Raw genomic sequence first — 24,264 nt, forward strand, 5'->3', positions numbered from 1 at the left:
GGAATGACCCTGTGGCTGCCAGAACCAGGGGCACGCGGTAGATGGCAGGAGCAGGCACAGAGAGGCCTTCGTCCTGGATCAGTCGCTGTTGCCCTCTTGGAGGCTGGGCTGCCTTTCAAGAAGAGGACCCAAGGCCCTGTGAGCAGTGGCCTCCTCTGGAGCCTTTTCTGTGGTCCTGATTCTGCTCTGCGTACAGAGAGATGGCTTGAAGCAGAAGCTGCTAAGTGGCTGTCCCAGGCAGGTGCCCGTAGTCCCAGCCACTCGGGAGGCAGAGGCAGGAGAATGGCATGAACCCGGGAGGCGGAGCTTGCAGTGAGCAGAGATCTGGGCGACAGAGCAAGACTCCGTCTCAAAAAAAAAAAAAAAAAAAGAGTAGAGAAATCTTTCCCAGAAGGCCTGCAGCCACCTCCCCTTCATGTTTCAGAGGTAAAAAAAAATTGCACATTTCCCTTCTTTTTTTTTTTTTTTTGAGACGGAGTCTTGCTCTGTTGCCCAGGCTGGAGTGCAGTGGCGCCATCTCGGCTCGCTGCAAGCTCCACCTCCCGGGTTCACGCCATTCTCCTGCCTCAGCCTCCCGAGTAGCTGGGACTACAGGCGCCTGCCACCACGCCCGGCTAATTTTTTGTATTTTTAGTAGAGACGGGGTTTCACTGTGTTAGCCAGGATGGTCTCGATCTCCTGACCTCGTGATCTGCCCGCCTCGGCCTCCCAAAGTGCTGGGATTACAGGCGTGAGCCACCGCGCCCGGCCGCACGTTTCTGTTCTTGAACAGGTGGCTCCCTGACCCTGGGTGTGGTTACTCCAAGACCTTTCTCTGGTGGGGCACGATTCTGGCCCCAGGTAGGGCGACCGTATAACTTACTGTCCATTGGGGGACACTTGTTAGTGAAAGGGACCCTTGAATGACTACGGTGGGACAACAGATGTGAGCTGGGGTTGTCCCAGGAAGGCTGGATGTATGGGCCTCTTGAGCCAGAGGAGACAACAGCAGAAAGCTCTGCGGCTGATGGAACCGAGCAGGAGAAGGGCCGGCGGAGGCTGGGGCAACAACGCACTTGCCCACTGTGAAGGGCCTGTGTGAGCTGATGGCTGATGAGAGGGCAGTGTGGCGAGGCTGCCTCCTGCCAGGCTAGACCAGCTCCAGGACACCCATATCTCCTTTTCAGAACCGGTGACTCAGTGGCTAGAAGGGGCTTCAGAATTGACGGGACACTGAGGGAGTCGAACGGAATGGCTGGAGTGGCCACAGCAGGCTCTAGGCCTCCTCCCCTTTCTTTTCTGTGTTCTGTTCCTGGGGTCTATATCCTGGGGTTGCTGTAACAGAGTGCCACAACCTGGGGGCTTACAAACATAGCTTCCGGCGGCTCCTGGAGATTCCTGGCGTTCCTTGGCCTGCAGACGCATCACCACCATCTCTGATCTCTGGCCCCCGTCTCCACGTGGCTTTCTCCCCCTGTCTGTGTGTCTTTCTCCTTTTCTGTCTTTTATAAAGATGCTCACCATTGGATTTAGGGCCCACTAAATTCAGAATGATCTCACCTTGAGATCCTTACCTTAATTACATCTGCAAAGATCTGTATTCCAAATGTGATCATGTTCGCAGGTTCCAGGAGTTAGGACTTAAGACATATCGTTTTGGGGGACCCTGTTGAACCCACTACATTTAATAAACCCAGAGTTGGTGCCAGTGTCTCCTGCGGACACCATAGCAGATTCTGGAGGTTCCTTGTAAAGGAATCCGTAGGACTTCTTTTCCCTTCTGGAGGGATGAGACTGTAGCTGGGCTGGGGAAAGCTGCTGGTTCAAGCTGGGGCTGGTTCAGCTGGTGCTGGCTTGCCAGGTTGTTAGAGAGCTTTATCCAGGGAGAAATTAACATCACAAAGTTGGGGGATAAGAGAAGGTTTGGAATCCCAAGGGCTGCCTGTTGAGGTCAGCTGCCCACCCCTTTGTGTTCCATCTTACGGGGACCCAGGCCTGCCAGTGCTCCGTTTCTGGAAGGAATGCTGTGGGCCGCTGTGCCCCATAGGCAGGGTGGAGTGTCCCCTTGCAGCCAGCGAGCTGCCCTTCCTGTAGCGTGCAGAGGGAAGGAGGAGGCTTGTTTATTTCTCTTGGCCTCAGCCGAAAATCCAACCACAGGCTCTGGCACTAGGCAGACCTGCTCATTCTCACATCATCATTGCAGAGTGAGCCAGGCCTCCTGGGTGGGGCTGTGATGAGCAGGAAGGACCCCCGGAGTGCCTGGGACTTCTCGGGCCCAGGGTTGCCAGAGGCAGAGAGAAAGAAGCCTCCTCCTAACACTTGAGCAAAGATAGTCATCAGAATCCATCAGATGGGGCAGGGTGGCCTCACGGTCACCCTGAGTGGCCTCCTGTGGCTCTTCCCTGGGTGCCGACCCCGTTTTCAGGGATACTATTGACGCTCCCTGCACCTCCATCCAGGGGTTAGTGGCAATGGTTCTTTTCCTCCTTGTCCAGAGGTACTGTGGATGATGACCCGAAGTCCCAGACCTCAGTAATTGGGCCACGTGTGCAGATAAGCCTGGGCAGTCAGTAACCCTTGGCCACCAAGCTGGCCTCCTGCGGACTGGGCCGGCACTGGAGGCGGGTCTTAGCTGCTAGTACTGTGGCCCAGCCAGGCCTGGCCTTGGGAAGGCAGAGGGGGAGGGGACTGGGAAAGGGATTGAGCTGGGGGTGGGGTGGCACCCTGGTTCTTCCCTCCCAGACCTTTGGCAGGTTTGAACTATCTGGCTGCGGCTCTCTAAGGAGGGAGCGCCTCCTCCGCCTTGATGTGGACTGTGCCTTCTGTTCACGTTGTCCCTGTCCCTAAACAAATGTGGCTCTCTGTGGGGAGCCTGGGGGCCGCCCTCCACTGACACTGCTGTTTCCTGGCTTCCCTTCGCAGGCTCCGCTCAGCTTCACTGCACCTATTTTTAAGCCCTTCCTTTTGGACTGTTTTGCTTCCTGAGAACACACGCCTCCCCATCACCCCAACTGTGTCCTCCTCCCTATCCGGAGCCTGCTCCACCTGCCCCAGGAGCCACCTCCCTCCTCCACCAAGCAGCCCAGGCCAGGGGTGGGGCTAATTTGTGTCCCTCCAGAAGCAGGTCCTGAGACAGGGATTTCAGTGGGAGGGGACACCGGGGGATGCCTGAGTGTGGGAATGGGCCAGGCAGGGAATCCAGCCAATAAAGGGTGCCTCATCAGCTCATTGTGACCACAGGTGGCTGCCCAGCCCCCATACCGGGCAGCATGGGGAGACTGCAGACCGTGCCGCCAGCCTTGTCCCACCTGGGGTTGGGGAAGGGAGCTGGGGTTTTTATACTTCAGTTCTTGGCCAAGGACTGCACTGTTCACTCCTTCCAGCCTTCCGAGGGCTTGGGCACTAGGAAAGGCTCTGGGTGGAGACACGGAAATAGGCCATGTGAAGTCAGTGGGTGTGATTGGTAGCAGTAAGGCCAGGACAGCCTTGGCCACCAGCAAGGTGACCACACATTTCAGCATGCACAGCCCCCACAGACGCGCACCCAGGAGATGGTAATTACACCAGCAACAGTCATCCCTGCTGCGTGCCATGCCTGCACCCGGGGAATCTTATTTTTTATTTATTTATTTATTTTTATTTGAGATGGAGTTGCGCTCTTGTTGCCCAGGATAGAGTGCAATGGCACAATCTCGGCTCACCACAACCTCCGCCTCCTGGGTTCAAGCTATTCTCCTGCCTCAGCCTCCCGAGTAGCTGGGATTACAGGCATGCACCACCACGCCTGACTATTTTTGTGTTTTTAGTAGAGATGGGGTTTCTCCATTTTGGTCAGGCTGGTCTCGAACTCCTGACCTCAGGTGATCCGCCCACCTCAGCCTCCCAAAGTGTTAGGATTACAGGCATGAGCCACCGCGCCCGGCCTCAGGGGCACCTTATTACCCCATCACCTCCTACAGCAGGTGACACTGAGGACACTGAGGCTCAGGGTAGACTGTGGTTATGTCACTCTCCTGTTTGGTTCTCCTGCTCTCAGCCCTGAAATAAAGAGCACAGTCCCTGTGCAGGCCCATACGTCCTGTCTCCAGCTCTGGAGCAGTCCTTAAGCTCCTCGAAGGCACACCAGGCCTTTGGCCCTCGTCCCCCAAGTCCTGGATAAATAGGAGGTGAAGGAGCCTTTGCAACTGGACCCCGCTCTGCCAGCGCCAAGGCCCTGCCTGACTCCCCACCCCACCCTACACAGATCAGGGACCTGTGCCAAGGTCCAGTGTCACAGGAGAGTGAAGACAAGGAGGTGCCCATGGCGTACATGCTGCTGGACTCGCTCTGTAGATCCTAAGGGTTATGGGGAGTTATCTGCCAGGTGAGGTTTTCCCGTGGCTTTTTCCTGCAGGCTCAGGGTAGCGTACAGGGAGGTGCCTCCCTACTCCCTGGCACCATCTGTCCGGGTTCCCTGAGCCCTGACCCTGGCTCCCAGATAGCCAGTGTTTCTTCAGGGACAGAACCTGCTTTGCTGCTGCTCAGAGGAGACCCAGTTTGACCAGGGCTAGCGTTCCTGGAACCTGAGCCTGGAATTCCACCCTGCCCCGGGCAGAGGCCACGTTGCTCCCTCCTACGAGAGCTGAGCTATGCATAAGATTGTTCTGACCTTGGGCTCTAGCATTTCTTTGCATGACATTTGTCCCAGGCTGGAGCAGGGCTCTGTGGCTCGCTTGGTGTTCCCTCCCCAGACTGAGGCCTGATATGTGCACCAGGAAGTGCTTGATCTGGTTTCAGGAGCTGGGAGCGGTTTGCCAGGCAGCCTGTGGTCAGAGCAGGGGCCTTAACAATGGTCCCTTGTGCGGCACATTCCTCTCTAAACAGGCCCAGGTCCAGGCTGCTCCTGCTTCGACCCCCCCATGGGCCTGGAGGGGAAAGTTTGCATCTGGAGGGTGGCCCACTGTGGCCTCTTTTTGTGTTGCAGCTGAGACCGTAGGTGCTTGAGAATAGGAGAAGCCCTGTGCCCATCCTGGGCTGTGAGATGTTTTTCCAGAGGTGGGGATGGGGATGGGCCGGCATGCAGTTACCCACACCCTCCAGCTTGTTGGCATCAAGGTCTGTGTGTGTGTGTGTTTTTTTTTTTAATTTTGTTTTTCCAACATGGAGTCTTGCCATTTGCCCGGGCTGGTCTCGGACTCCTGGCTCAAGCGATCCTCTAGCCTCGGGTTCCCAAAGTGCTGGGATTATAGGTGTGAGCCACCACGCCCAGCCAGTACCAAGGTGTGTTTTTTAAGAGCAATATCGGCCGGGTGCGGTGGCTCGCGCCTGTAATCCCAGCACTTTGGGAGGCCGAGGCGGGTGGATCACGAGGTCACGAGATCGAGACCATCCTGGCTAACGCGGTGAAACTGCGTCTCTACTAAAAATACAAAAAAATTAGCCGGACGTGGTGGCCAGGCACCTGTAGTCCCAGCTACTTGGGAGGCTGAGGCAGGAGAATGGCGTGAACCTGGGAGGCGGAGCTTGCGGTGAGCTGAGATTGCACCACTGTACTCCAGTCTGGGCGACAGAGCGAGACTGTCTCAAAAAAAAAAAAAAAAAAAAAAGAACAATATCGATGGTTTTATTCCCTGAACATGCTAAGTGATCCCCAAGTAGTATAAGCATCTCAGAAGGCAGGAAATTGTAATGAACAACACCCACCACCATTCATTCCATCCAGAGATCGTTATTTTCTGCCCGGGTGTGAGCGTGTGTGTGCGTGCAAACTGCACATGTGTGTATGAAATGGAATTAGGATCTTTGTATACATCTTGTATCCTGCTATTTTTACTTAATATTCTCGGCATTTCTCATCTTCAAAAATGTGATTTTAATGATGGTGCAGGCCTTTGACATATGGGTTTAGAAAATCTGCGGAAACCTGGACTGTTTCCAGGGTTTGTCAGTTTAATGCTGATGCAAATGTCCTCGTACATAAATCTTGTACTTCTGATTATTTCCTTGGGATAAATTCCCAGAAGTGGGCCAAAGCACATGAACGGTCTTCAGGCTTTTGGAGCAAGTTGAGATCGGTGGGGATTGGAGAAGGGACCCAGGGAGGCTTTTGGGAGCTTGCGAGGTTGGAGTCTGGCTTTAGGGGACTTGAATTCACAGATGAAGGAGATGGCTGGCAAAGGTGGGAACCTCCTGCTCTATGGGTGGGGGGGTGACACTGCTTTACCTTCCAGTGACAGCATGGGGATCCTCCCAACATGACCTGGCTCCGCATCTTTCTGACACTGTGCACGGTCCACAGTTGTGATGCTCAGCTGGGAGCCTCTTCTGTGTCCTTCAGTTGCATTAACTCCTTGCAGACAGAGGAGGAAGCTGTCCGGTGCTCCTCCCTGCTGCGTGGGTCCTTTGAATCTGCCCAGTTGGGCCTGTGGATCTGTGCAGTCACGTACGGGGGTCTAAAATCTGCAAAATGACAAGCTCACGAACACTCTCGCTTCTGTGGGTGGTGGATACCCCTTGGCTGCGTCTCCCTCCACAGGGAAGATGGAGACGTATAAAGTGACAAGGACCTGCCCCTGGGCAGGTTATGCCGGTTCCACTGTGAGGGTGGTGGCAGGGGGCTTCCCAGGAGGTCTGCACATTGGGAAGAGAGGGGCAACTGTGTGTGACTGCAGGACCCAGGGCGTAGTTTTAGGACTCTGATGGGGGAGGAGATGCTGGGGAACCCTGTTCTGCCAGCCTGGTGACAGACATCTCCTAATGTTTCCCGGCTGGGTACAACTCACAGTGTCCTCCGTGGGGAGGCAATTGCCCATGAGGCATCCCTGGCAGGGATGATCTTGTTTCATTGCCAAATATCCCAGCAATGAAACAAGAATCTAGAGTGATGTGATTCCTCCGATGACTTCTCCAACCATCTGGGGTTTTTGTGCGACTCCAAGAAGGGGGAAGGAGGCAGCTCTCGCTCCTCTGGGCTCCTGATGTGGCAGCTCTGGAGTGGCCACGTGTCCGTTGGCCCACAGTGGGCCATTTGTCAAGTGTGGTTGTGGTGGGATTGGGGCTGGGCTGGAGAGTGGGTGACGACACCAGCGAGCCTCACCCTGGGCCACTGTGCAGCCAGGGGTTTCATCTTCCCAGGGGTCTCGTTGTGAGTGTCCTGGGGCTGCTGGAACAAATTACTGGAAACAAAGTGGCCCAACAAAGATTGATTTGCTCATGGTTCTGGAGGCCACAAGTTTGAAATCAAGGTATTGGCAGGACCACACTCCCTCCGACAGCTCGAGGGGAGGACCCTTCCTTGCCTCCTCCAGCTTGCGTTGGCCCAGGCGCTCCTTGGCTCCGGCAGCATCTCTGCAGTCTCTGCTCTGTCATCACGTAGCCCTCTCCACTGTGTCTCTTTGTGTCCCAAGTCCCCTTCTGCCTTTCTCCTATAAGGACACCGAGCACTGGATTTAGAGCCCATCCCAAATCCAGGATAGTCTCATCCCGGGATCCCTAATCACATCTGCAAAGACCCTTTTTCCAAATAAGGTCACATTCGTGGGTTCTTGGGGTTAGGTATTAGACATGTCTTTTTGGGGGTCACTAGTCAACCCTCTACAGAACCTCAGACGAAAGTGAATCTTCACGGGCTGAAATGGGGGTGAAGGTCTAGTGCGTCCCTCCTCCTTGGGAGCTCCCTCAGGGCTTGTGCCTATCCTGTGATCCTGTGATCCAGCCTTTTTTTTGAGATGAAGTCTTGCTTTGTCGCCCAGGCTGGAGTACTGTGGCACGATCTGGGCTCACTGCAACCTCTGCCTCCCGAATTTAAGTGATTCTTCTGCCTCAGCCTTCCAAGTAGCTGGGATTACAGGCGCCCACTCCCATGCCTGGCTAAATTTTTGTGTTTTTAGTAGAGACAGGGTTTTACCATGTTGGCCAGGCTGGTCTCGAACTCCTGACCTCAGGTGATCTGCCTGCCTTGGGCCTGCCTTGGCCTCCCAAAGTGCTGGGATTACAGGCATGAGCCACCACGCCTGGCATTTAGTAGGTTTTGGTTGTCTTTTTTTTTTTTTTTTTTTTTTTTGAGACAGAGTCTCACTCTGTCATCCAGGCTGGAGTGTAGTGGTGTGATCATCGCTCACTGCAGCCTTGATCTGCTGGCCTCAAGTGATCCTCTCACCTCAGCCTCTTGAGTAGCTGGGATTACAGGCATATGCCACCACCCCTGGCCAATTTTTGTATTGTTTAGTGGAGTCGGGGCTTTGCCATGTTGCCCAGGTTTGTCTTGAACTCCTGGGCTCAAGCGATCTGTCCACCTTGGCTTCCCAAAGTGTTGGGGTTACAGGCGTGAGCCACCACGCCTGGCTTAGTAGGTTTTCTAGAAGCGCCGAGGCCTGGTGAAGGCATGGTGTCATGGAGTAGAGAACATTCAACTCTGTTCCCGGGGAGCCCGAACACACCCCGGTAGCCAATCTCAACAGTCATGACGTGGCCAGGATGACATGGGGAGGGGGTGGTGTGGACTGTGTGGGAGGCCAGCTCCCCGGGAAGGGGGCTGGAGTGGGCTTGGCTTTGAGGAGGATTCCCAAGAGGAGGAGGAGGCGGTGGCATGCTCGTTTCGGGGGATGGCATGAGCCAGGGTGGGCACCTCTTCATTTAGGTGTCACCTTCTTGACATTCCAGCCGGGACATGGTTTCCTTGGGGAAGATGGACACCCCCAGAGTGGGGCATCTCCTGGGGAAGATGGACACCTCCAGAATGGGGCGCCTCCTGTTCTCACTGTTCTCATAGCACACAGTTGTATTCTCTTGCAGTTGTGGAGGCTGTGAGATCTCCTGGCTGTTATCTAGAACAAACTCGCCTTTGAGCAGCGCCGTCCTGATGGTGGGGTGGCCCCTGCGGGTGGAACAGCCCCTGCTGTCTCAGAGCTTACTGAGAGCTAGTGGGCATGGGAGTGGTGCTGGACCGAAACACCCAGAGGGATCATAGAGCCGGGCAGTAAGCACAGAGGCCAGCTAGTGGGGAGGGAGGGACCCATCCATGAAAAGACACCAAGCATTGAAAGAGAGGAGAGGACGGTTGGGGACCGGCACACATGTGCATTTTGCGCAGATGGCCAAGGTGGTGAGGCGCCAGCCACGCAGACAACTGGAGGAAGGAGGAGTGCTCTAGGGGAGGGGCCAGCTCCGGTTCTAGAATGATCCGCTTGTGCACGTGGGCCTGGCTGGAATAAATCATTGCATCCGCACCGTAGACTCAATCGTAAGCTCACACCAGGGCAGCCTCTGCTTTGGTGCAGTGTCTTCGATCATGAGTTGGCCATGGTGGGGGTGACTCCAAGGGGACTCCCCAAGGAGGGGGTTCACCGGATCTCCCAGGGAAGGTCATTTGTTTTCTTGGGTTGGACCTGGGACAAGGCCTTCTCCTGTCTAGTTTCTGTTCTCCAACTTGGCCACACAGAAGGATGCTGAGGACACCTGGAAGCCGGCCCCTGCTCTACAGCACCCATAGGACAGAGGCACACCATGTGGGGACAGTTTGGACAGTGCTCAGGAGGCAGGGGGCAGATCAGAGGACCGCGGGAGGCCCTGGGAACCGCACGAGGACCCAGGCATTGAGCTCTGCACTTTCTGGCATCAGCCCGATGTACAGTCTGGCTCTGTGTCTACCCCGTGCTTCACTTTCCCCATCTGTACGGGGGGTAATAATATTCTTTACAGCCCAGGTTTAAGCGGGTGTAGATGTGATGAGCTTGGTGAGCCCATCTCATTACATTCAGTTCTGGGCATTGAACCCTGGACTTTCTGGCTGGTAGAAGTGGACATTCAACCTTTCCTTGGGGCCCTGGGGCTTCTGCAGAATCAGAACACAGCCAGCAGTTTGCATGCAGGGTGCAGAGGGACAGAGGGACACCATGTCGGGAGCCCACACCTGGCACACCCCTGACTCTGGGGCTCAGTATCCTGCTGCCCTGCGGCCACATGATCAGCTAGAGGTCATGGCTGGACCCATAGGCGAATACAGCCTGTGGATTTGATTTTGTTTGGCCCTGCGGTGTTTTATTTTAGTTTTAGTTTTAGTTTTTGGAGACAGAGTCTCGCTCTGTCAGTCAGGCTGAGTGCAGTGACACGATCTCAGCTCTGCAACCTCTGCCTCCCGGGTTCAAGCGATTCTCCTGCCTCAGCCTCCTGAGTAGCTGGGACTATAGGCGAGTGTCACCATGCCCAGCTAATTTTTTATTTTTAGTAAAGATGGGGTTTCACCACGTCAGCCAGGCTGCTCGGTGTTTTAAAAAGGGCTTGTTTTGCTTTGTGCCAGCATTTAAAGATCAGGAGATATCATATAAAGATCCAGATTTCTACTCTCTTGAGAAGTGAACAGCTCTGGCCACGCCGGGCCCATATCCTCTAGGGCAGTGACGGAGCTGAGACAGGGCCTGTGACAACTGAGAGTTCTCTGGAGTCCACGCGGCTCCTTGCCCAGCTTCTGGTGGAGGTTGAGCTTAGTGACCCAGGATTTCGTCTGTGTCCACCAAGAAGGAGAGGTGCCTGTGGCTTAGAGAGGTCGCCCATAGGAGTGCCTTGCCCAGGAAGCTGGCAGCTGAGGCGGCCAGGATTAGGGGGTTGGGCTTCCTCTTCCCCTCCCCAGTGCCTGAGTGCATTTGGAGGAAGAGAGACGGGTGAGGAGAAGGCACTGAAATTGGTCCTGGAGAGCTATTATTGGGGGCTGGGGACCAGCTGTCATCCCTTTTCCTGTGGGCAGGGGAGGCAGTGGTGGGATCCCATGAGACCCGGACTCTGTGTCCTGGTGAGGCAGGGAGCGGCTGGGGAGACACTGTGGGTCTCCACAGGGGTGTGCTGTGGGTCTGGCCTGGGGAAGGAGCTGGTGAATGTGCCTGCCATGTGGGTCCCTCCCTGCTCTGGCCCTGATAACCAGGAGCGGCTGGCTCTCATTTGGAGTGCGGTTGTGGGGACTGTGGAGGTGGCAGCTTCCCAGGTACCATCCCCACTGCCTCCGAGGGAGCAGACCCTGGTGGAGAGGCAGGATGGCTGCAGGGCGGGAGCTGGTGGTTGGCATCACTGCACGGGCTTGTAGTAGTGGATGGGAAGATGCAGGAGAGGCTGATGACTGAGAAAGTTGGTTCCTGTGGACTAAGCTTGGGGAGCCGGAAAACCAAGTGGTTAGAACCTTGGGCTCTGGTATCAGCCTGATGTACAGTCTGGCTCTGTGTCTACCCTGTGCCCCACTTTCCCCATCTGTACTGGGGGTACTGGTATTCTTTACATCCCAGGGTTAAGCGGCTGCAGATGTGATGAGCTCGGTAAGCCCGGCGCCTCGCCGGCACTGAAAGCTCCAGTGTCCGCCCTTGGTGTCATTGATGGGGTTTTGTTCCCGCTGCGGTTCTGATTGGTTACAGTTGCGGTCACTTATTATTGGAGGCATGTCCCCCGCTGCAGCTGATGGTAGAGGTGTGCTTGCTGGTGGTGTCCCAGTGTGTGCCTTGGCTGGAGGTGAGGAGGTATAAAAACAGCCGCGACAAGAAGGAAATCAAGGCCGGGCACGGTGGCTCACGCCTGTAATCCCAGCACTTTGGGAGGCCGAGGCGGGTGGATCGCTTGAGGTCAGGAGTCCGAGACCAGACTGACCAACATGGTGAAACCCCATCTCTACTAAAAATACAAAAATTAGCCAGGCATGGTGGCCCGTGCCTATAATCCCAGCTACTGGGGAGGCTGAGGTAGGAGAATCGCTTGAACCCGGGAGGTGCCGCTGCACTCCAGCCAGGGCAACAGAGCAAGACTCCATCTCAAAAAAAAAAAAAAAAAGGAAATAAAAGTCTTCTCTGGAACTAGAACGTTCCTACGTAGACGTAGCTGGAGGGGGAGGCTGTGTGGTTTGCGCCGTGGCCATGGCAAGACACAATGGGCAGCATCTTCCCACTCCAGCCTGCATCTCTGCCCCAGAACTCATGATGGTTCTCCTAGGATGGGGCTGTCCCTTCCGCTTGCTGAGACATGAAGGACGGGAAGAGACCCCCGGCCCTCACCGCAGCATCGCCTGCCTTCCTCTGCTGCTCCTTAGCAGGAAGCATGCCGGAGTGTTCCCTAGCCATCTATTCACCAATTGCATCCCCTCTCTTTATTTTTCAGCCTTGAAAAGATCTTTTGAGGTCGAGGAGGTCGAGACACCCAACTCCACCCCACCCCGGAGGGTCCAGACTCCCCTACTCCGAGCCACTGTGGCCAGCTCCACCCAGAAATTCCAGGACCTGGGCGTGAAGAACTCAGAGCCCTCGGCCCGCCATGTGGACTCCCTAAGCCAGCGCTCCCCCAAGGCGTCCCTGCGGAGGGTGGAGCTCTCGGGCCCCAAGGCGGCCGAGCCCGTGTCCCGGCGCACTGAGCTGTCCATTGACATCTCGTCCAAGCAGGTGGAGAACGCCGGGGCCATCGGCCCGTCCCGGTTCGGGCTCAAGAGGGCCGAGGTGTTGGGCCACAAGACGCCAGAACCGGCCCCTCGGAGGACGGAGATCACCATCGTCAAACCCCAGGAGTCAGCCCACCGGAGGATGGAGCCCCCTGCCTCCAAGGTCCCCGAGGTGCCCACTGCCCCTGCCACCGACGCAGCCCCCAAGAGGGTGGAGATCCAGATGCCCAAGCCTGCTGAGGCGCCCACCGCCCCCAGCCCAGCCCAGACCTTGGAGAATTCAGAGCCTGCCCCTGTGTCTCAGCTGCAGAGCAGGCTGGAGCCCAAGCCCCAGCCCCCTGTGGCTGAGGCTACACCCCGGAGCCAGGAGGGTGAGTCGCAGAGCGCTAGGTCTTGGATGCTGTGGTAATGGGGGGCCTGGTTGCTGGCTTTGCCACAGAATCTTGGAGGAAGAAGCTGGATATGGGTGGAGGGTGCTACCCTGGAGACCCAGAAAGACTGGAATGCATGGGGGTGGGGGTCTGCAAGCTCAGGAGAGGTGGCTCTCTCTGTCTGATGGGAACATGCCAAGATGCCCCAAGCGGGACTTGAATGAGAGTTTGGAAAGATTTTCTGGGTTTCAAGGAGCCTCCTTTATGGGTCACCGTGGGCCTTGCTAGGACCTCTGTCTGCTGTGTGTCCCTGGAGGGCCTGGGAGGCTTGGAGAATGAGGAGCCAACGCAGGAACCAGGGCAGGCTCATGCAGGGGTGTAGGACAGGGTGGAGTTGAGACCCCTAGAAGGGCTGTCACATTCTGGTGGCTCCTGCTTGAGGAATTGCAGGCTGCCTGGATATGCCCAGCAGAGGCCGAGGGCTTGGGGAAGGGAGGAGGGACGTATGCCTCCTGAGGCTTGCATTGGAGCCCATGGTCTGGTCCTCCTCCCCCAGGAGGGATGGTTGTGGCAGAGGGAGGGGAACATGAGGAGCACCTTAGCCTGCAGGACAAAATTCTCAGGGCACTGGGAAGGGGTGCCTGGACCAGGGGGCTGTGTGATAGCTGCACACGGTTTTATTTGGGGGTGCCCTTCTGGCGAGAGGAGAGAGGCCATGGGCCTCCAGCAGTGTCCTGGGAGGGCTCAAGCCCACAGCCGTGCTGACGTGGAGCTTACAGGCAGGGGATTGGTGCCAGTCCTGTGGGACACAGGGCCTGTTCGGAAATGCCAGGCTGTGGGACATGGTTGGGTCCCTTCTCAGAAGCGTGCCCCCTGGCCCCAGCAGGGATCGTGGCTCCATGGGGCTATATTAAGGTGTCAGCTGGGTTAGAAGCCCCTCAAGAGCCAGGTCTGATTCTGGGCACAGGATCAGAACTCAGTAATGCTCAGTAAGCCTTCTTTAGGTTGGACAAACAGCACAGTCTGGGTTTTTGATTTAGCTGCTGCTTCTTATTTCTAACCGTGGTGAAATACACAACATACAATGTGCAATTTTAGCCACTTTGCAGTGTACGTTTCAGCGGCATTCAGTACATTCACGGTGTTGCGCAGCTGCCACCGCTGTCCATCTCCGGTACCCTTTTCATCCTCCCAAACTGAGCTCCGTCCCCGTTAGACCAAGCTCCCCATGCCCCTCCCCCAGCTGCTGGCAGCCACCATTCTATTTTCTGTCTTTATTATGAATTTATGTGACCACTCTAGGAACCTTGTGTGAGTGGAAAAATACAATAACTGCCCATTTTGTGTCTGGCTCATTTCACTCAGCATGACGTCCTAAAGGTTCATCCGTCGTGCTGTAGCATGGGGCAGAATTTCCTTCCTTTCAGAGGCTGAATAATATTCTGTTGTGCGATGCACTTGTGTTGTGTAGCTATTCCTCCATCGGTGGACCCTTGGGTTGCTTCCACATCTCTCTAAGTCCCGCTTTCCATCTTCTTTGACTTTTCTTTGACTTTTTTGAGACAGGGTCTTGCTCTGTCCTCCAGGCTGGCGTGCAGTGGTGTGATCACTGCTTACTGCAACCTCTGCCCCCTGGGCTCAAGTGATCCCCCAACCTCAGCCTCCCAAGTACCTAGGACCACAGGTTGCGCGCCACCATGCCTGGCTAATTTTTAAATTTTTTTTGTAGAGACAGGTTCTCACTAGGTTGCCCAGGCTGGTCTCAAACTCCTGGGTTCAAATGAGCCTCCTGCCTCGGCCTCCCAAAGTGTTGGGATTATAGGCATGAGCCACCCAACCCCTTTTTGGTTTTTCTTTTTGAATGAGAGTTCTCCAGTGGTCAGTGGGCTTGGGGGCTGGGAGGACGTGGGGCCTGGAGAGGATGTGGGTTTGGGGGGAGACCAGTGCTCCTCATGCTTTCACGGGCATGTGGAGTGCACATTTGTCTCGGCGGGTCTGGGGCCTGGGACTCTGCATTTCCTACAGAGGGGGCATCGGAACACACTGAGTAGCCAGAGGCTAGTGGGCCTTGGAAGGTCCTTTCCGGCCCTCAGTGTGCGAGTCCGTGTTCCCTCTCCCATCTCTCTAAGCTTGACTCTGAAGAGCCACCCTGCCCCAGCCACCCAGACTCAGTGACAGTGGTTGCTGGTGGCATGGTGTCAGGCCAAAGGCATGGGCAGTTTGCAGAGTGGCAGGAGGCTGTTTCCTCCCCTGCCTTCTGTTGGTGCAGGACCTTTGTTTGACGTGCCGGATACACCCCCATCCTGGGTTGATGTGTTCACACTCAGCTGAGTCAAACAGGATGTGGCTGGGGAGGCAGTTGTCACCGAGCCATCTAAATCTCGGTGATAGCTGGTGCTGGATGCACAGGGACATGGTCCTGGCTCTGGGGGACAGGTAGGGGGATGTCCATGGGGATGTACAAGAACATTCTCCTCCAGGGGCAGACACAGTTTAGCCCCTAAATTGTGCCAGAGACTGTGCCGGGAGCCAGGCCCAGGGACACAACCTGCGGGCTCTGCTTTCTGGAGCTCACCGAGCCGTGAGCAGGATGGCTGGGACACAAGGAGTGCCCAGGGAGCTTCCCCAGCAGTGGAAGTACAATTTCATCAGGCCAGGAAGGGGAGAGAAAGGCAGACCACGTGGAGGCAGCAGCGTTCAGAGCTGCCAGGAACCTGGCGCTCTGGGGGGACGGTGGCTTTCTCCATGGAATAGGATGTACACGTTGGAGCCGGGGCATGGGAGAAAACCATCAGCATCCCAGACCCGGCCGCCCGCGGACAGGGACCTGTGCAGGTGGGAGTCCAGCTCACGTGGAGAGGTCCGTGGGCTGGGCTGACAGTCCTGAGGGCCTAAGCAAGTCCGAGTGGAGGAAATGCAGGGACAGACGAGGGCAGGGCCTTCCCGATGGAGGAGTGCTCTTGAAATCCGATGGGAGTGGCTTCTCGGGGGGCCCAGGCCTGAGCCCCACTAGTTCTTCCTCCGAGGCACCACCTGCTTGCTTCTCCGTCCTCCCTCTCTGTGTGTCACGACCGTTCTGGACAAGGATCCAGTTCTCTCCAACTCAGCTTCCTGCCCATCTTTCCTGCAGGCCCATCCCCTTCTGCCCCTCCATGTGGGGCTGGGCTGGGAGTTCCCTGAGCCCCGAGATGCACAGCTCTGACCAATCTCTGCGGCCCCTCTGTCCCCCGAGGACCAGGGATCCAGCTGGCACCATGGGGAAAGGAATCATGGAGGGAGTTCCGTGCCCTCTGAGCAGACGCCCAGCCCCTTGGCTTCTGCCTGCGGGAGGGTGTCTGTGCTGTGGTTTGTCTCCACCCCAGAGCTGTGGGCGCAGGGCAGGGTCTCCTGGGGCCCCAGCTGAATTGCTCCCAGACTGACTTCCCCAAAGCACAGCACTGCTGAGATCTCTTCCCGTCCTGAGCCTTCTCTGCTCACTCACCATAGGCCCCTCCACGGTTGATTCACTCTCCTGCTCAGCTCACACCTCTCTGCTTCCCAGCTTCTCCTGCTTTGGTCTTCCCTTGGTCTCCCACACCTTTCCTCACAACCCCTTTGCCCTGACCTCCTGAACCCTGACCTCTGCTTCTCTTTACATCACTGCCTTGGTGAACTCCTATGCATCCCTCAAAACCCGGTCCAAATACCTCGTGTTTGGCTTGGGATATAAATGATTTGTGTATAAACTTTCTTTCCTCTGCTAGACTTTTTTTTTTTTAATGTGAAAGTAGTTTTTCAGATCATAAAAAGTAATCGAGTACCCTTTCTTTAAAATGCAGGAAGTACAGAAATGAGAAAGAACCTAAAATTCACCTGTAAGCCAGCGATATCCATGCTTGAGGTTTTGCTGTATAGTCTTCAAAATTCCTTTCATGCCCCCACTAGATTCTGAGGGTAGGGCTGTTGTCTTTCTTTTTTTGTTTTTTTTGTTTTTGTTTTTTGTTTTTTGTTTTTTGAGATGGAGTCTCGCTCTGTCGCCCAGGCTGGAGTGCAGTGGCATGATCTCAGCTTACTGCAACCTCTGCCCTGGTCCCAGGTTCAAGCGATTCTTCTGTCTCAGCCTCCCGAGTAGCTGGGCCTATAGGCGTGGGCTACCACGCCCAGCTAACTTTTGTATTTTTAGTAGAGACGGGGTTTCACCATATAGGCCAGGCTGGTCTCGAACTCCTGACCTCGTGACCCACCCACCTCAGCTTCCCTGACCTCCCAAAGTGCTGGGATCATGCCACCATGCCCAGCCTGTCTTGGTTTTTATAAAGAATCCCATAAGGGGCCAGGTGCAGTGGCTCATGCCTGTAAATCCAGCACTTTGGGAGGCCGAAGCAGGCAGATTGCTTGAGCCCAGGAGTTTGGGACTAGCCTGGGCAACATAGAGAAACCCTGTCTTTATAAAAAATACAAAAAATTAGCCAGGCATGATAGCATGCGCTTGTAGTCCCAGCTACCGGGGAGGTTGAGGTGGGAGGACCACCTAAGCATGGGAGGTTGAGGCTGCGGTGAGCTGAGATTGTGCCACTGCACTCCAGCCTAGGAGACAGAGTGAGACCCTGTCTCAAAAAAAAAAAAAAAAAAAAAAAAAAATCCCATAAGATACCAAGTAAATGACTTGGACATAATAGGTGTGCCATGAAATTATGCTGAAGGAGTGAGCCACTGGTGGTGAGTTGGGACGGCTTTTTTGTGGTTCTTGTAGGCAGATGTAGTGACCCCCATGGGTCGTCCCTAGAGACCAAGCAGAAACTTTCCTGGTCAACTTTACCCCCAGGACACCTGGTCTCTCCTCTGGAGGTTGTGCTGGAGGGCTCAGTGGGTGGGTGTTGGCTTCAGTGTGGGGGTTCTGGAAGGAGTCAGCATTTCAGGAGGGAGTGTGGGCACCTAGATGGTTGAAGGGGAGGGAGAGGAAGAGAGGGGCTGCAGAGGGCAGAGGCATCCCTGCCTGCTTCTCCGCCCCAGGGCCTGGTGAAGTCTGAGCTTTGTGCTGGTGGGGTGGATTCTCGGTTTCCGAGGCTCTGACCCTGCCCCTGGACTTGGCACCCTCCTTGCTGTCCTCCCACAGAAGGGCGCTCATCCTTTGGGGTCATCCCTGGTCCTCTCAGGCTCTGGGTGGGGACGGCCTTGCCTCCTCTCCTGGATCCCTGCTCTTTTCCTGCCCCCCAACATGGGTGCCTCTGGGTGGAGTGGGGTGGGGCTGGGCTGCAGCACCCAGTACTGAGCCTGCAAGGGCTGGCTGCTGGCTCAGAGCCCCCCCCACCAGAGTTACCCCCCTCCGGCTCCTCAACCACACCAGCCAAGTTTCTCCAGAGCTGCCTTATAAGGCGGGTGCTCAGCGCTTGTTCATGGGTCTGGTTCTCTGCCTTCTTGGGATGCTCACTGGGGGCAAGAGGGAGGCCAGGCCCAGTGCCCAGCTCAGTTCTGGGCATGTCCCAGCTCTGCCCCATGAGTCAACTGGTTCTGAACTATCATTCCACCCCTCCCAGCCTCAATTTCTTGATCTGTCAAAGAGGCATCTGCAGAGGTGGCTGGGGGCTGAGCTCTCATGTATCCACCCACCCCAAGAACCAAGAAGGGAGTCCACAGTGGTTCTGGGGCCACTTGTGACCATGGGTGTGAAATTGGGGCGGGGTAGACATGGCAGCATGTCTCAGTAGTTTTCCTGTGACCCAGAGGGTCTGGAAATCTTTGTCATGTGGGTGGAGCGTTGAGGGAGCAGGGGGTCAGGCCCCCCCGAGCTGATGATGGTGGGTGTGGCTCTTCGCATACTTGGTCCGCACTGGGCCCTGTGTTCCAGGGACAGAACAGGGAGGAATCTCAGCTCAGACAGCAGGGCTGCCAGTACAGCGTTGAGTATAGGGTTAATCAAAGCACAGGGCTCCCTGGAACCACCCAACACAGAGCAGTGAAGAGGTGGCTTTGGGGAAAGTGGGGTCAGAGCTGAGCCTGAGTGGGGGGTGGGGAGGGTGGGCATCAGCCTGCAAGGGAGGGACACCTACTGGGCCCCAGAAGTTCCTGGTGGGGATCAGGGACTGTGAAGTCGGGGAGAGGGTGACCACTGTGATTTAGGGAGGAAGGGCCCCATAGACAGCCCAGCTTCTGGCCCCGTGTTTACGGGACACCCCACATAGGCTCTGAGCCTATCCCTGGACTGTGGACTCCCTGAGGCAGGGTGTGCAGGTTCGTCCAGTACCAGGTGTAAGGCAGGGGGCCTTGGTAAGCGTCGAGGGACTCACTGGTGTCTGATGAAGCAGTGAGTTTGGATCGTGTCATGCCTCGGGTCCTGAGCCTGCAGGATTTTTCTGTGGGGCTGCGTGCTTCTGCTTCTGGAGGTGTCCAGAAGGCACTGACGTTCCTGCCGGGATGCCTTACTCGGAAGGTCCCGCTGTTCCCACCTCCTCCCATTTTCCTGAGCTGCTTCCAGAGGGCACCCAGGTCCCCTTTTACTTTGGGATTGGGTCTCTTTCTCTTTCCCCTTCTAAGAACAAGTACCCTCCTTCTCCGAGCTGTCCCTGGAGCCTCTCAGACCTAGGTCTAGAGTGGGAAGTCCCGCATGTGCTGGGGGAACAGGAGGATCAATGCGGGAGGATTGGCCAGGCCCGGTGTGTCTCCTTCGTGGTGGGACGGGGTGGGGCCAGAGAACAGAGCCTGGCTCCAGAGCCCAGGAAGAGAACCCCTCCCCTCGCCGGCCTGCCAAGCACCGTGCAGTGGTGGGAGGAAAGGAGGGCTGGTCCGGGAATGCAGCGGGTGCCGAGCAGCTGTGGAATACCTTAAATAGAGCGCACAGCTGCGGGGAAGGGTGGGGCCAGGAGGCAGGCGCTGGGGGCGGTTTCTCTGCTCCGCCCCCTGCAGCTCTGTGGCCCTGACCACCCAGCCTGGCCCCAGGATGGAGCCCCGGCCCCCAGACACATGGCACTGGGTGAGGCCGCCTCTCAGCACTTGTCCCAGGAAGTCAGAGCAGCTGCCAGAAGAGAGAGGAGCTGTGTCTGTACCCGCAGCCTCCCAGGCCCGGGACAGCTGCTGGGATTGAGGGTCTGCACAATGGCGAGCCTGTCCCGAGGGGCGCGCCGCGGCCAGACAGCCATGCTCTGTGCGGTGTGGACAGAGGGCACATTCAACCCTGGAGGAGCGCACTCAGACTCCCCGCCTCGGGGCCCAAAGTGTGGGCAGCCCCTAACCAGACCCTGGATTCCAGCAGACAGCCTGGGAGGATGCCATGTGGTCCACCCTGACACACTGTGTCACCTGGGACCTCATTTCTGAGAGCTGCAGGGAGGCGCTTCCTCAGTTGGACTCCACTTCCTCTCCGGGGTTTTCTGTGGGTGTTATAAGTGACTCTGTCTCCTTCAGTCCAAGGGGGCTCCTGGGGTCTGGGCTGTAACTGACAGGCTAGAGTAGCCCATGGCCAGGGCTGAGCTTCCTTCCCGTTCTCTCTGAACACTGGGCCCAGGAAGGGGTTAAAGTGGAGATGCTTTAATTAAAGTTGAGGGAGGCATGGAGCTCCCCTGACCCTGTCCCCCCATCCCACTGCTGCTACTGGGTGTACCCTGTGGAGCCCCAGGACTCTTAAGGAACCCAGAGTGGAGATTCCCGGTCTCATCCAGTGCAGGTGAGGGGGAAAGTGATTTGTCCACAGTTACATGGCTACCGTCAGCACACCTGGGTCAAGCTCGATTCCACTCCACGGCCCCTGTCTGAAACCTGGAACTGGAAATGGCCCTGGAAATCACTGATTCCATCTGCCGCCTTCCAAAATGGCCCGCAGAGGTTACGATGTCGACTCCTGTAATGCCTTGCCCACTCGTGTGTGGGGAAATGGCGGAGGACCGCTGGCTTTGCCCTCACACTGCCTGGGCTGCCGCCCCTGCCCTGCCTAGTGGCTTTCCTCTCTGGTCCGTTTTCTCATTGTGGAAGTGGGCACAATTCTTCCTGTGCAGCGTGGTTAGAGTGGACAGTGATGATTCATGAAGCAGGGTGGAGCGCCTGGGGGATTCGTGTTAAACAAGCACATAAACAAAAGCCAACACAACCCTTACTTAATCAGCAGGCAGGCCTTGTCTGAAGCCCCCGGGCAGCACCTCATGCCATCCCCTAGGTTCCAGGCCGGTGGTGTCGCCCCGTGTCTCTCTCACCCGCAAGCTGGTGTTTAGAAGCCCTGCTCTGTGTTCTGGCTCCCATTCTCCCTGTGACCTTTCCCTTTCTTCATCCTAAAAAGCAATGCACGACGGGGCGTGGTGGTGGGCGCCTGTAGTCCCAGCTGCTTGGGAGGCTGAGGCAGGAGAATCACTTGAACCCAGGAGGCGGAGGTTGCAGTGAGCTGAGATTGTGCCAGTGCAGTCCAGCCTGGGTGACAGAACAAGACTCCCATCTGGGGAAAAAAAAAAAAAAAAAAGCGATGCCCAGTCATTCTTAGATAGAAAATGAAGATCATGTGAAATTTGGAAAGAAGTTTTTCTCTCCCATTCCCCAACTCTCTCCCAAGGGGTGGCCATGTTGACAGCTGGGTGTGGCATTCTCCTGAATTTTATTCCTGCAGAGTCATTCAGGGCTTGTGTAAAAAAAGTCAATGTGTAAATATAGACTTTTCAAGAACACAAAGGAAATCAGACTTCTGCTACCAGCTTTTATTTTTTCCATTTAACAACACTGTTGCCACTTGTAGATGTAGCACGTTCCTTTTTCTTTTTCTTCTTTTTTTTTTTTTTGACAGAGCGTGGCCCAGGCTGGAGTGCAGTGGTGCAATCTCAGCTCACTGTGGCTCACTGTAACCTCCACCTTTTGCCTTCCGCTTTCAAGCGATTCTCCTGCCTCAGCCTCCCAAGTAGCTGAAATCACAGGTGCTTGCCACCACACCTGGCTAATTTTTGTATTTTTAGTAGAGACGGGGTTTCACCATGTTGGCCAGGCTGCTCTTGAACTCCTGACCTTGAGCTCCGCCCAACTCGGCCTCCCAAAGTAGCACGTTCCTTTTAATGGTTGTGTCATCAGCTGTCCCATGGCCCTGCCAGGCTTGTCCAGCTTCCCACTGTGATTGAGAGGCTGCAACAGATGTTCTCGCACTTGTACATGTGCACACATGACCGAAGGATGAGCCCTTAGTGAATTTCTGTGTCAAGGATGTGTGCATTTAAGTTTTGATCTGCCGGGCACAGTGGCTCACACCTGTAATCCCAGCACTTTGGGAGGCCAAGGCGGGCTGATCACTTGAGGTCAGGAGTTCAAGACCAGCCTGGCCAACATGGTGAAACCCCATCTCTACTAAAAATACAAAAATTAGCTGGGCATGGTGGCTTGTGCCTGTAGTCCCAGCTACTCAGGAGGCTAAGGCAGGAGACTTGCTTGAACCCAGGAGGCAGAGGTTGCAGTGAGCCAAGATCGCGCCATTGCACTCCAGCCTGGGTGACAGAGTGAGACTCCCTATCCAAAAAAAAAAAAAAAAAAAAATTGATCCTTGTTCCTGAATTGGCCTCTAAAGTGGTTACTAGAATTTTTTAGGACCCCTCCCCTCGCCAACCTGCTCAGCTGTCTGCTGGGCCCTGTGCAGTGATGGTCCAGCAGGGAGGTCCTATGCCCCTTACCCCTGGCTGAGGGCCAAATGCTCTCCAATTGGTGTTTTATTTTGTGCATCTCGGTCAAGCGAGAGGGATTATCTATTCGTATGTTATAGGCCAGGGCCCTGTGTTCTCTTTTCATTTGGATGGTGTATCCTTTTCTTGTTGAAATTTTTAAAAAAGAGTTCTTTGTAAGCCAGGCGTGATGGCTAACACCTATAATCCCAGCACTTTGGGAGGCTGAAGTGGGCGGATTGCTTGAGCTTAGGAGTTCGAGACCAGCCTAGGCAACATGGCAAAACCACATCTCTGCAAAAATTAGCTGGGTGAGGTGGTGCGCCTGTAGTCCCGGCTACTCGGGAGGCTGACGTGGGAGGATCATTTGAGTCTGGGAGTTTGAGGCTGCTGTGAGCTGTGGTCATACCACTGCGCTCCAGCCTGGGTGACAGAGTGAGATCCTGTCTAAAAAAAAAAAAGAGTTATTTGTACACCTTTATCACAGCAGGTACGAGTATCTTGTCCCCAGCTGCCTACTTTTGATTTTATTTCTGGGATGTTCTTCTACACAGAACATTTTAATCCTGATATTGTCAAGTCTCTGCTTTCCCTTTAAGCTTTTGGAATTCACGTCCTGTTTAGAGGTCTCCTAAGTTCTGAAATTATAGGAAAGAATTTCACCCACGTTTTCTTCTAGTACTTCTGTGGTTTCATTTTTACATGTTGAAATCATGAATCCATTGGAATGTATTTTGGTTTCAGCAGCGAGGTAGGGGTAGATGGTATTGCTTGGATACACAGCAGCGAGCTTGGTCTGGAGCGGGTGGGGCGTGTGTGTGTGTGTGTGTGTGCTATTTTTATCAGTTTTGGTGTCTGCATTGTGCTGGCTTAGCAAAAACAATTTGGATGCATTTCTTTTCCCCTCTGCGTTCTGGAACATTTTAAGCAGCAACATAATAATCTCTTTGTTAAAACTTTTCAAGAATTCACTCCTGAAACCATCTGAGCCTGATACTTTTGGGGGAGTCTAGCACTTTAAAAACTTAAATTTTTTCCATGGGTCTGTGAGTTTGGGAGTTTTTCTTCTTAAAATTCATTACTTTTTTTTTCCTAGAAAAGTGTCTTTTAGCTTATTTAAAATCCGTCAGCTTATTCCGAGGGGGTTGCTTTAGCTCGCTTAGTGAGGACAGTGTGCAGCGCGGTGATTGACATGATTGATCAGCAGAGCACGATCGATCAGTCGGTGTGCAAACATGACTGACTGTGGCCAGCATCCTGGGATGCTCCATGTTGAGGCACATGTGTGCAGTGCAGGGTGATGTGTATTCTGAGAGGGGATGAAGCCACAGGACCCCTGCACCCTTAGGAGAGAGCCCCCCTCCCCAAGGCTGCAGTCTTGAGTAGGTAGTGACAGGAGACTGGGTCTGGGGGGCTGAGTGGTCCCAGCAGGCCAAGGGCTTCAGGAATTATGAGAAGTTTGGAGTTGCCCAGAGAGCAGCTTTCAAAACCAGTCTGGACTGCAGCCTCCAGAAAGACATGCGATTGACACCACGAACCAGGACACACCTATATATGGGGTGGGGGTGGGGGAGGGGTGTATTAATGAAACCAAATTTCCGTGATGGAATTCTTACCTTTACCATGCGTGTGCTACAATCAGTATTTTCTTTTTTTTTTTTTTCCTCTCTCTCTCTCTTTTTTCTTTTTGTTAGTTTGTTTTGGAGAGAGGGAAGGCTTTTTTTTCATTTTTTTTAAACAGCTTCATTGAGATTCAAGTAAGCTACTATACAATCCACCAATTTATTTATTTATTTATTTTTTTGAGATGGAGTTTCACTCTTGTTGCCTAGGCTGGAGTGCAATGGCGCCATCTCAGCTCACCGCAACCTCCGCCTCCTGGGTTCAAGCAATTCTCCTGCCTCAGCCTCCCGAGTAGCTGAGATTACAGACATGT

At 55.0% G+C, this 24,264-nt stretch overlaps 1 protein-coding gene across 6 annotated transcripts in view; it reads left to right on the forward strand.

The window, feature by feature from the left end:
• The window catches only part of SEPTIN9 (septin 9), a 220,060-nt gene that overhangs the window by 109,112 nt on the left and 86,684 nt on the right, over positions 1–24,264 (forward strand). For all 6 annotated transcript variants that reach the window (XM_016932980.4, XM_063799951.1, XM_063799952.1 and 3 more), the window contains one exon: positions 12,088–12,732. In XM_016932980.4, the coding sequence (XP_016788469.2) occupies positions 12,088–12,732 (645 nt within the window). The remainder of the gene's footprint in view (positions 1–12,087; positions 12,733–24,264) is intronic.

The sequence above is a fragment of the Pan troglodytes genome, chromosome 19 (genome assembly GCF_028858775.2).
Source record: "Pan troglodytes isolate AG18354 chromosome 19, NHGRI_mPanTro3-v2.0_pri, whole genome shotgun sequence".
NCBI lineage: Eukaryota > Metazoa > Chordata > Mammalia > Primates > Hominidae > Pan > Pan troglodytes.